General features: G+C 51.4%; 1 protein-coding gene across 1 annotated transcript; it reads right to left on the bottom strand.

Moving 5' to 3' along the window:
• Window positions 1-7473: 7473 nt before the first annotated feature.
• Window positions 7474-10208, bottom strand: LOC101755280 (transport inhibitor response 1-like protein). The gene is made up of 4 exons (XM_004985362.4): window positions 9454-10208; window positions 8840-9356; window positions 7914-8759; window positions 7474-7801 (listed from the first exon to the last, which is right to left on the bottom strand). Exons 1-3 carry the CDS (start codon window positions 9969-9971, stop codon window positions 8001-8003), a joined length of 1794 nt encoding a protein of 597 aa, XP_004985419.1. The 5' UTR covers window positions 9972-10208; the 3' UTR covers window positions 7474-7801; window positions 7914-8000.
• Between the last annotated feature and the right edge of the window lie 1601 nt (window positions 10209-11809).

Here is an 11809-nt window from a genome sequence, read left to right as displayed (position 1 = left end):
GCCGCGCCGCCCCGGCCTGCCGCGCCTGCGCCTGCCCGCCCTGCGCCCCGCGTCGCCCGCCTGCCGCTCGCCGCCCGCCGCGCGCTTGGCCCGCCGCCCTCCGCGCGCCCGGCACGCCGCGCCCCGCGCCCCCCGCGCCCGCTCGCCCGCCGCTCGGGAGAAGATAGGAGAAGGAGAAGAAAGGAGAAGAAAGGAGAAGGAGAAGAAAGGAGAAGAAAAAGGAGACTGACAAGTGGGACCCATTCACATGGGTATAATAGACCATTCACAACAAGTGCTAATGTTTTTGGAGCTGGAGCACTGCCATTAGCCAAACACGTATAGCAGCTCCATATTTTTTTGGAGTCGGTGGAGTGGAGCTAGGAAAGTGTGGAGCTGATGGAGTGGAGCTAGTTTTTCTGGAGTGGAGTGCTCCCATACACCCCCTAAAACGTGAGATCCAAACAGCCCCTAAAACTGATGGGCAGAGCCGCACCCATGTACCTTCACCACCACTCTTTTTGAGGATTTTAAATCTTAATAACATGCACAAAAAAATAAACGGATGCAGGGAGTAGTGATGAAACCCCTACCCACATAATCGCCTTTGACAGAAGTCACCAAACACTTCCTTGTAGCCGTTTGTTAGAGCTCCATGCCTCCATCAGTCAGGTATTTTACCACACCTCACTCTGAGGTAAAACGGCATTCTTCTGAATTGTTCGATGTCCAACTGACGACTGAACCATTTGCATCAGGTGCTCGTCAAGCACGCACAACTTCGATTATTTTCCTGCTGGCACACCCTTCCATGTGTGACGGATCTGATTTCTTGAAGGAAAGAAAGAGTTATAAACAAGTTCCTTTTGGACTTGTACTGAATTAGTAAATTCCGTGAGCTCATCAGAGAAAGGATTTAGTTGCCCACATGTGCGTTCCTGAATCTTCATTGCCTCCAGCGACACTCAAAAAGCTCCGTGCATCTTTCAGCTAGCTGTTGTCCGAGAGCCATCACTGTCATCAGTACTGCAATCCCAGCCCAGGCAAGTGTTAAGGAATCTGTTGAGAAGGTTCCAGAAGAAGAATCAGCTGAGAAATACTTGCAAGATGAACGGCCAGCTGCTAGCTTCTTGCGATACCGACAGCTGACAAGTCCTGATCATCAACTCATGCTGACCAACTACACGTTGGCACGGATCAACTCATCTCCGGTTCACTTAGTGCCAAATGGCTGCTAATGGTCTGGTCTGGTCTGGTGGTGCCAATGCAAACCCTGATGCCGGGTCGAGATGTGACATCTCTCGGCCATCGCCACTACGACTCTCCTTCATTGGAGCTCCTGCCCGTTATTTGGCATGCTGCGATTTGTTTATGGCTTTATGCAAAATATCCTGCGTTGACACTGAGAGACACTATCTTAGTGGGCATGATCATATATACTAGATACTTAATGCAGCAGCTCCTGCTTACTACGTACCTTTTTCAGTAGGATAGGATATGAGCATATGTGCAGTGCGGTCAGAAAGTAGGTAAGCCTAACCTACCAAAGTAAACTCTGACAATTCTGAATCGGCTTTGGACCTAATGTAGAGTAGCAAAATCATTGTCTTGACCTCTTCCTGCATTGTCACTCTGCACTAACTTGCTGATCAATTGCAGTGGTGAATACAGATGTCCATGCACGCCTGCCGTGATTCTTCAGAATCCAGTCCTAACGTTCAGTAATTCACTACCTTTAGAGAAAAGTTCAATGTTCAATACTCTGCCAGTTTTCTTAAAGCAAGGTGCAGTATTCCCTAATCGGGTGAAGTATCTCCAACTCCAGGGTGACGCTTTGAAAGTTTGGCACCTTGACCATTCATCTCTAAGAGTAAGAGCTGTTTGACAAATGGAGGAGGATCGTCTTGCTCCTGCTGTTGTTTAAGCTCCGTGCACCTCTCAACCTTTCCATGGATTCTGCACTGAAGCGTAGAACGGCTTTCTGAGAAGGTGAACTGGACGGCATTCATCGAACCAGCGCACAGCAGAATCTTATCCTGGCCTGCAGGTCACCATGCTTCTGCTATGCTGACTTCTGAAAACACATACTACCTGTCAGGATTTCACGAAGGCTGGGTTGGGTATGCTGCCTTTTGTCGATAGATGTACTCTGTCACTCTCATGTGTCAGTTTGGTTTCTTAGAGATGAATTATCACCATGTGACGTTCAGATGAGCGTTGCCACGTAAGAGGACACGATTCAGTGACTGCATTCAAAATTTGTGGCACAGATACCTCATCGTTCAAGCATGAATAGGATCCGTGATATGTCATGTGCCGAACAACCTGGAGAGTGAAGAGCTGCAGAGGGCCAGATCATGGCAGCACCTGCTGTGGATCTGGGACGAGCAATGTGATAAAAGACTCGGCCTGAAACCAAAGCTGTTCTCCCCAGCAGTGTCCGTCCGAGATGGTCCTCCTGCTAGGATAGTAATGCAGTGCAGACTACAGCAGTAATGAAAAATACAGTGCTAAAGTCCAAGTACTTGCGTCCAGAATGTAGGCCAAGTTTTTTTTTTGAACTTTTTTGAAGGAACCTGTTTTTGAACTTCTGTCCAGAACCTGTTCGTATAACCTGGCACCGATTTTGAATTTTCTGGTCTATATATATCCCCGGAAACGTTTCAAAAGAAAGCCGTGAATGCGACGCAGTGGAGACGAACTGAACTACTGAAGCCTGAAAACGGCAAGGGGGGCAAATGGTCATGCCGTCCTGTATCATCTTCAACCATGGCACAAGATTGCAATGATAAAATAGAGGACCCCAGCAAGGCAGGCAGCAATGTGTAGCGAGATGCAGAGCTGAACCCCAACTCATTCTTTTGAGGCAGGCAGGCAGGCATGCCTCCACATCAGTGACTCTCTATCTAGCCACAGCCCACAGAGATGCCTTTGCTTTCTTGCTCTGTTCATTACACTGTGCAGCATTCACTTGTGCCCTTTTGTGATCAGCACTCGAGCCTTTCCACGACCACAGAAAACCGGTTGGATGGATCCGCCCGTCACCTTGAAGAGGAGGCTGTGGAAGCTGGTTCTGGTTGGAATGGATCCATCACCTTGGATTAGATGTGCATTGGCAGTGGCATTGGCCCCAGCACAGACTGAACAATGATAATAACTGGAGATCATGGCAGTACAGTGCCTTGCCTTTGCAAAGAGGGGCTGGCCCCCACCAAGGGTTTGAATGGCACGCCTTTGACCGTCTCACAGTGCCACAGCCAACATCAGAATGCTCTCTTCAGAACTAAGGAGTTGTCGGTCAAGGACCTGATCGATGTGCTTCAGTATTGAAGCTTATAAGCTCAAAAGATTACATGCATCATACAAGGTTGTGGTCTGTGGAGTATGAGGAAGTAAAAGCTGATAGCTGCGAGAAAAAAAGTTTTCACTTGCATTGGTACTGCTAGTTCAGAATTGGTGCATAGGGATGAAAGGTAAAATGCATCTGCAACTTGCAACTTTGGCCTCTGCAAGGTAAGGCAGCCTTTCCTCTTTACCTCTCTTATCACTGGTCAGTTTGATGCGGTTCGCCTCCCAACAAGTCCATGGTTCTTGGGGTTCGAAATGATGAGCAAGATTCCCCTTTTTTCACTTTGGATTTTTTGGAGCAGAAAATGTTTTAACAGCAGCCTGGCTTGCTTTGCTTCAAGTAACCCATGGCATCATCAGCATGCATAACACTGAGTAAGTAAAATACAATATTTGCCATATGATCAACTGCTTGGCTGGCAATCAGGCTTGTGCTGCAAAGATAGACAATACAAAACAACCAGCAGGCCAGCATTTGAAATGGAGAAAAAAAAAGGAGACAGAGGCTTAGAGATGGGGATCAAAGAATCGATTCAGGCTTGTCCTGGCGTGCTGCAATCTAACTAGACCCTTGTTTGCTTCTCCTCAACCCCTTGTGCCTGCTCGTGTAGTGGCTGTCACCTGCGCGCGCACCCCCCCTGCCGTGCCGCGCTGTAGATCTGCGCGCGCTCTCGCTGCCAACATTGATGCCTGCGATGCCTTTACAAATCTCTCTGAGCCGCCGGGGAGGAGCCCTCCTCAATCATGTGCTCGTACTCACCTGCAACTGGCTGGCCTCTGCTCTGAGGAAGATCACATGGCGAGCCGCGAGCCCCGAGCGCGAGAGCACGGCGCCACCGGACCAGGCCTCACCTGGCGAGCAGCGATGGCTCTGGCTCTGGCTCGGCTCTCGGGCTCTCGGCTGTGCCGTGCACGTTCGTCGGGGAGAAACGGAACTGGATTGGTCGGGGCGGTCCAGATCCGGAGATGATGCCCCCGCCCCGGGTTGAGTTGTCCTCTCCGGCGATTGGCCGCTGGATGGGAGCAGCAACTTGTGGATCGGCATGTTCATGTCCCGGGGAGCAGTGCACTGGTAATACTCTCTGAAATGGTTAAAAGTGAGAAACAGGAGTTAGTTGATGAACAGAACAAAAAGTGCCCGATTGAGGCCCCCAAAACTTTTGAAATTCTCCTCAGTTTTTTTTTTTTTGGCATCAACTCTTCACACTCAGATTAAATGGTTGGTCATCTTCGTGGCATTTGTTGATGGATGAGAATATCAGCAAAGATTTCAGAGAAGAATTCAATTCTGAAATATTGTGTCTGCTGACGAGCAATCTAGTAGATTTCAAATAGGCACGTTATTTTTTTCTTAAAAAAAAAAGAAATCGAGACGGGAACATTTCATTTTGTCAACGTGATGAGGTGCGTTAGGTTCAAAACCTGATTCCTCACGGCTAGGTTCAATATGATCAATCACTTCAACCAGAGACATTGCACGTAGCAGAAGCCGTTGACTAATCTGGCTCGCGGTTCAGATTACAGAATATGTTCTTGCAATCCAGCTTCCACAAATACAAAGCCGCTTTGCTTTTCCTTTTTCCTATAAAGCAAAGGCAATATATCCTCTGCACTGATCTGCTGGTGTTTTTCGAAAAAAGATGCGCGCTCGCGGTGCATTTCATTTCACCGAGAACTTTGGCATTTGCTTGCAGCAGGCGAATGATTCTCTCCCGGTACCAAGCATCAGGCTCATGCAGAGAAGCCCATGAGATGAGCTGCTGAAGTGTCTAGTAGGGATTTAGTGGAGCACTACTCTTCTTTCTAGGGCTCTTCAGATGCATGTGGACACGCTGGTCATGTGTTATCTTGGATATTTAGGAACATGGCCCTGCTACCTCAATCAACAAAGGGTGAGAAAAGGTGACATGACCCCCCACTCCCCCCCCCCCCCAAAAAAAAAAAAAAAAACCACAAAAAAAAAATCTAAGGTGTTGACACTCTATAAAGTAACCCTAGAAATCCAATCTCTTCACTGTTCGCATATTCACATGATTGCAAGACCTACTCGCCACGGGCCCACGCTGCAGGAAGCAGTTAGGAGTTAAGCTCGCGCTTGATCGTCCCATAATCATGAGGCGCAAAAAAGCGAGATAACTGGCCACGCTTTGCTTCCTTCATATGCAGTTCGGTTGAGCCATGATGTCTGACAAGATCTGAGTAATTAAAAACCCGCTAACGCCTCTGCGGATTTGGTAACACATGCCTGCCTGCCTGCCTGAATGGGCGCCTAACTTTCAGAAGAGATAATCGATTGGCCACACCAGATGATCCATGTCCCCGTGCTGCTGATGGCCGGTGAAAAGGAGTTACCTCACCTTTTTGCTAGTTTTGGAGCCCGGTGAAGAGGTTAAAATAGGTGAGCAGCTAGCACCACGGTGAATCACCTTTCTGCCATCATTTCCATCCTTTTTACCCAACATAATGAGCCCGGGAAAGGCGTGGTTTAGAACGTAATGAGGAGAGGAAAAGGCACAGCAATCATAAAACCCCCCACTGTTAAGTAGTATAGCTCTCACCTGCCTGTTTCTGAACCTGAACTGTTGAAGCATACTGCGTACACAAGACTGAACTGAATAAAAAAAAAAGGCGGTCTTACATTCTTCCGAAGGAAATCACCATGCAGTAGCAGTGGCCCTTGAGCTAATGTAGAGTAGTAAAGCTTGCACATACCAAGTGCTGTTCCACAGGGCTCATAGCAGTTGCAACTTTCCGCGGGGGTGAATCCATCACAGTCTCCCTCATCACCCCCTGCTGACTGCTGCATCTCGAACAACCAAAGCCTTGCACAACGCACATCTCTTTTCCACGGCCGCTTTGCATGCAGTTGAAGCATGAGGTCCACTAGATCTGCCGGATTTCCCGATCTTTCTCCCTGAGGCCGAGTTGGAACAGCAGCCAATTATTTGACATGATGCCTCAAGATGGCGAGAAAACAGCGACGGATCCCAACCGCTAGGCCTCGAGGCGCCATCATGCGATAACTCAGTCCGGTCTCGGACGATCAGAATCGATGGAGATCTCCTGTTTCCGGGAGATCGCCATCACTGGCGTTCGGACATTTGCTGGGGCGATCGGTGGCCGCAGCTTTCAGTAATCCACCTTTCAGCAGTTCATTCAGACCTGCTTTCGATATTACCAGCAACAACAAGGCACAATTACCTCTCGTGATGGTGGTAAAAACTAAAGCTTGGATAGATTTCTTCCCTATTATTCATTGCACATGTTGTCGAGCTAGTTCATAATTCCCAGAGCGCGCCTTCAATCATCGACGACGAGCAAAACAAGAGTACAAGACCAACTGTTGGCGACAGCGAGATGGTCAAGGGAGCCAATGAGTTTGCTGGGGGAAGCCCTTTCACCAGCTCAAGATTTCACTGTCCTCTCTGAATCTCTACTCCTCACGCTCGCTTGGCATCTACTACCCCATTTCACTCACCAGGTCACTCAGTGAGTGACTCGTGGGGAGCCATCCAGTCAAACGACGGATCGATCGACCTCCATCGCCATCGACCGGTCATCACTCCCCCATCATTTGCCATCTCGCCGTCGTCTTTTCCCTCTTCTCGTCCGGATCCACCCGGGCTTCCTTGCAGGACTGGTCGCCATCCAGGCTTTTCTTTCGCCGAAACTGTGGCCGGCAGGGCCATCAGAGGCAGCCAAAGGAAGCTGGGAAAGAAAGAGAGAGGCCGTGGTGGCAGCTACTACGACCATAGCATCAGCATGACACTTGCATTGGGGCAAAAGAAAACCTAATCATCAACTCATCATCGTCATATAATCGCTAAGCTGCAGGAGTTGATGGAAGGCTTATTAGTAGACCCCGGCCGTCGCTGTCGCCGGCCTGACTGTGGACGGCGAACACGTCGGCGAGGAACTAGGGCTGTCAAGACAAATGGACGCCAGGCAATCATCACTTGATGGACCAGGGCCTAATAAGCATGACCCTTTGCTGACCTTTCAGTAAGGAGGGAGGGGAACCCTTGGATAAGAGCTTTCAGGTTGTGACTGTAGGTCCTCCGGTAATGATAGCAACAGCCAAAGCTCTGGATTCAGATGAGATATCGAAAAGACAGGCGCAGGGACTTTTCAAACAATCAACAGAGATCACAAAACTTGAGACAAGGAGCATTGGAATTTAACAACATAGCCCAGTCCAGGAGGCTTTGCTCATAGTTCAGACTTCAGAAACGCGAAAATGGAAACGGAAAATATGCAACTGACAATAACAACAGAAGGGAAAAGTTCTAATGAATTTAATCTGATAACAAGCTTCACATCGAAAAATGGTGGTTGCGCCGGCATAGAAACATGATCCTCAAACTGGAGCCTCCCAAGAGCAGCAAACAAAACTGAGGCGGCCATGACACCCCCTCGAAGAAGCCTGCGCTTGTGGTCTTGCTGTAGAAAAACTTTACATTTCGCTGATGAACTCCTACAAGCACAACATCAATTGAACACCCCACCCTCAGCTAAAAGTGCTTGGTAATCCTTCTCTAGAAATTGAATGAGAAAAATGTAACATATCTGCAGAACCAACAACTTACACAGATTGCATTAGATCCACGCTCAGCAAGTGCAGAAGTATGATACTCCCAGGCAGCCACTCATACGATGCCTCCACAGCAGAAGCTTCACAGGATTTTCACAAATGATGGTACATCTTCCCTTGGCCCGTCCAGTGATCGATACATGTATAAGATGTCCACCTTTTCGGTCCTTTCATTCTCAGGCTGGCCATTGATCAACTCCACCACCATTCGTGGTAGCCCCCGAGCCACCTCCTTGCACCCTTGCAGTGTCAGGTTGCAGCCCGACATCCAGACGAACCGCATGTTGTAGAAATGGTGCATCCCCGAGAGGAGACCGGCATCACCGAATGGGCAGTCTCTTATCTCAAGCTTCTCTAGCTTTGAACAACCCTGGAGAATGTATTGCAGCGCCACATCACTATTTCCAGCAAACGCCACTGAGAGCGTCCGCAAGGACTTGCCATACCTGCCAATGTACTCAAATGCCCGGTCAGTAAGGTGCCCTGATGTGGATAGCCTGGTGAGCTTGCTGCAATTCTGAACAATGGCACCGAACCCTTCATCCATAGGCTCCCCAGTCGCATGGTCAGGCTGGTGCCGTCCCATTATACACAACCGGAATACCTTGAGCTCCGGGCAGTTCCGTGACATGGCAATAACGGCAGCATTGGTCATTGTCTGGCAAAAATACAATATCGAGCGTAGCTCAGGGCAGCCCTGCGAGATGGCAGTAAGGCCAACCTCTGATACCAACTCGTCGGCGTCCTCATGCGCATTCAATGGGAGCACGCGAAGACACTTGAGCTTCTTGCAAGAAATTGCCACGTTCCCAAGCCCTTCGTCGCGCACCGAGTCAAGCACCTAGCAAAGAGGTTGTCATCAGCAAAACAGCAGTAAACAGACAGGTAAAGTGGCAAACCAAGCCAAGGTGAGGTTAGTACCCATAGCGTTTCAAGGTTGTAGCATTGCCCGATGAACATCAGAATTTGATTTGGGGTGACCGGGGTGTAGCTTAAGTCAAGGCTCTTCAAGTTGGAGCACACCACGGTGATGGTCGGCAGGTACTCCTGCGCGAGTTCACGGAAGCCGGACAGAGAAACGAGCGTGCGCGCTCGCCCAGCGGAGTCGAATGCAGCGAGAACCTCCCCGAATCCGACCCCCTCCTCGCCGCCGTCCGCCGGCCGGAAGGAGCCGGTGCCGAGGTGCGACAAGCGCGGCGCGTGCGCCATGAGGCGGCGCAACTGGCCGAGGGAGATGTGCTGGTTGACCCCCAGGCGGGTGAGGCGCGGGGACCGCGCCACGAGCGCCTCGAGCGCGGCGAAGGACACGGGCTGCTCGTAGCACTCGAATGAGAGCGACTCGAGGTTGGTGGGCTCCGGCCGGAACGCCGCCACCCAGTCCACGACCTCCTGCTCCTCGGCCATGTCGCACTCCACCACGTCGAGCACTCGCAGCGCCCTGCAGGGAAAACGTCCCATCAAGTCAAGTTGTAATAGGAGAACAACGCATCGGAATGGCGCAGAGGAGGAGTAGGAGGAGGAGGAGGGGTAGATACCTGCAATGGGAGGCGATGGAGGCGAGCCCGCGTGAGGAGAAGCCGTCGCAGAGGTGCAGGGAGAGGTCGCGAAATGAGGCGGGGAGGGAGCGGGAGAGGAGGTCGAGGTCGGCGTCGGTGACGGGGATGCGCTTGAGGTAGAGCGAGGCGAGCGCGGGGAAGGCGCCGGCGGCGATGGCGGCTGCCCAGGGGCGGAAGGCGGAGGCGTCCCAGCCGTGCGGGAGTAGGTTGAAGTCGGCGAAGCGCGGGCGGCCCTTGAGTAGGAGGGTCCGCGCGTTGGGGAAGCGCCGCGCGGTGCGGGCCGCCGAGGCGGCCAGGAGGTTGCGGACGGCGACGGCCTCGCGGGTGGCGGACTCGGCGCGGTGCCAGGAGCGGCAGACGAGGGACGCGGCGCTCCGGTCCCGCGGCGCGTCGAGGAACTGGAGCACCGTCTCGAGCACGTTGCCGAGCACCTGGTCCGCGGGCGGCGACGCGCTGGGCCGCTTGGGCGGCGGCTGGTCCTCGTCCTCCTCCGACATCGCGCGCGGGCTGGCTCCCCCCGACGTCGCGGCGTTGGGTGGGAAGGAGGAGAAGGAGGAGGGAGGAGGAAGAGGAGATGGAGGAGGAGCGGGAGGAGAAGGGGGTGGGGGAGCGAGCAGCGCCTGCGGAGCGGAGAGGTGGAGGCGCGGCGAGCTGGGTGGTGGGGTGCGAGGGGTGGGTGTGAGGTGTACTTGTGTTCGCCCGAGTCAGTCGACGCAGCCGCCGCTTGCGTTGCGTTGGGTGGTAGAGAGAGCCGTGGAGCGGTAGATCTCTCTGCCCTTTTCTCTCCCCCCCTCCCTTTGTTTGCCGGGGGGAGGCGGTAGATCTGGTTACCTGTCCCTTTTCAGGTGCCAGGTAAAAAATGAGTCGACCGTAAAATCATGTTCCGGGATTATTCACGTGATCGCATTTTCACTGACGAGGATCACTGGATTAGTGGTGGCGGTGAACTGATCGCTCATCAGGCGGCCACTTGCGTTATGCTCAACAGGCCCCTCAAATTGTGACCAATTGCTGGCCAGTTTGGCACTGTAGCCGTTGGAGACATTTTTGTATCCTACCCTGAAGAATTCGACAGTGCTCAGTGCACAATAGACAGACTTTATCTGGCAAATACCAGGGGGAAAAAAATCAGAAAGCCATCAAAAACAGTTGATTGCAGAGTAGTGAAAAAGGTTGAACAACAAACTTCGCTGATCCTATCACTCGCGCGTGCTGTCAAATCTTGCTAATTTCTGAACATTGCAAATCTGAACTTCGCAAAAGGCATTCGCCAGGTCAGTCGAGAGATGACGAAGAAAGCAAGGCGGTGAAGATTGGCAAACCAGCTCCTGCTGAAGAAGTGAAGATAACCAAGAAAGTTTGCATCCTTGAAGATGTTTGAACCAGTCAGGTCGACGAGGTCGGGGCACTCAGCGGAAAAAAAAGCCATTCCAAAACCCAGCGCAAAAACTAAGCCGCCACTGTTGCCGAGTCCACATGCATGAGGGGCTTAGTTTACAAGGCAGCAGCAGGAAAGAGCGGGAGATAGGCCAAGGCGCGCTCGTTTGTTTTTGTTTCTTCCCACATCTTTTATTGCGCCCGGTCGGCTCTTTCGGGCAGGGATTGCTGTCAGTCAAGGGCATTGGGATTCTTAGCGCCACGCATTTGTTTAAACTGCCCCCATCGCTTAAACCTAAACAATCTCCTGTTAGAAAACACTAAGCACAGCTCATAATGTCCCGGCTGGGCTGTGCCCTCCTCCAGTCTTTCCTGCAAATAATATTGCGATCCGTCGATGGAGCCGGTGCTCGCTTGCCATGCAGTAGTGCAGCACGGTTGCTTCCTGCAGAGATGCTGATTTGAATGGTAACGGAGAACCCTAAATGGCTGAACCCTATGTTCATCAGAACAGCATGGACCTGAGTGACATGCCAAGAAGAACATGGCATAGTACTCGATGCTGCAGCAACTCTCGATATGTTCCGATCAGCATTGCCCATCCTACCGTCACTCTACTCAAGCTGTGCGGAATGAGCATTCGGTGCTGCAGTCATCTCAGATCATCCAGTCATAGCTTTCTGTCATGTGCCGTGACCGTGAATAGCGAGCTTGCCGATACTGCTCATCCAGGCTACTCGAGATGCCTGGCAAATTTCAGGCACAAGCTGTTCGCTGCACCACACAAGTAACAAAGCACACATATCTTCAGCATCCATCCTTTCAGATTCAGTTTCTTCACAAGATAGGGAGGGGAAAAAAAGGAATCAGCAACCGCACAACAATCTTCAGCAATGAAATGCGATGCGGTTGGACGATGATGATATATAATTTTTTCCATTTCCAGAGAGCAGTTATC

Source organism: Setaria italica, chromosome IX, assembly GCF_000263155.2.
Source record: "Setaria italica strain Yugu1 chromosome IX, Setaria_italica_v2.0, whole genome shotgun sequence".
Taxonomy (NCBI): Eukaryota; Viridiplantae; Streptophyta; class Magnoliopsida; order Poales; family Poaceae; genus Setaria; species Setaria italica.
This window is presented reverse-complemented; position numbering and strand designations above follow the sequence as displayed.

Bases quoted from the DNA above. Each gene is read 5' to 3' on its own strand.
- LOC101755280 (XM_004985362.4), bottom strand. From the start codon at position 9,971: ATGTCGGAGGAGGACGAGGACCAGCCGCCGCCCAAGCGGCCCAGCGCG. The intron at 9,357-9,453 runs GTATCTACCCCT...TTTTCCCTGCAG, and splicing joins TCCATCGCCTCCCATTGCAG to GGCGCTGCGAGTGCTCGACG. The intron at 8,760-8,839 runs GTACTAACCTCA...CCTCTTTGCTAG, and splicing joins ACAACCTTGAAACGCTATGG to GTGCTTGACTCGGTGCGCGA.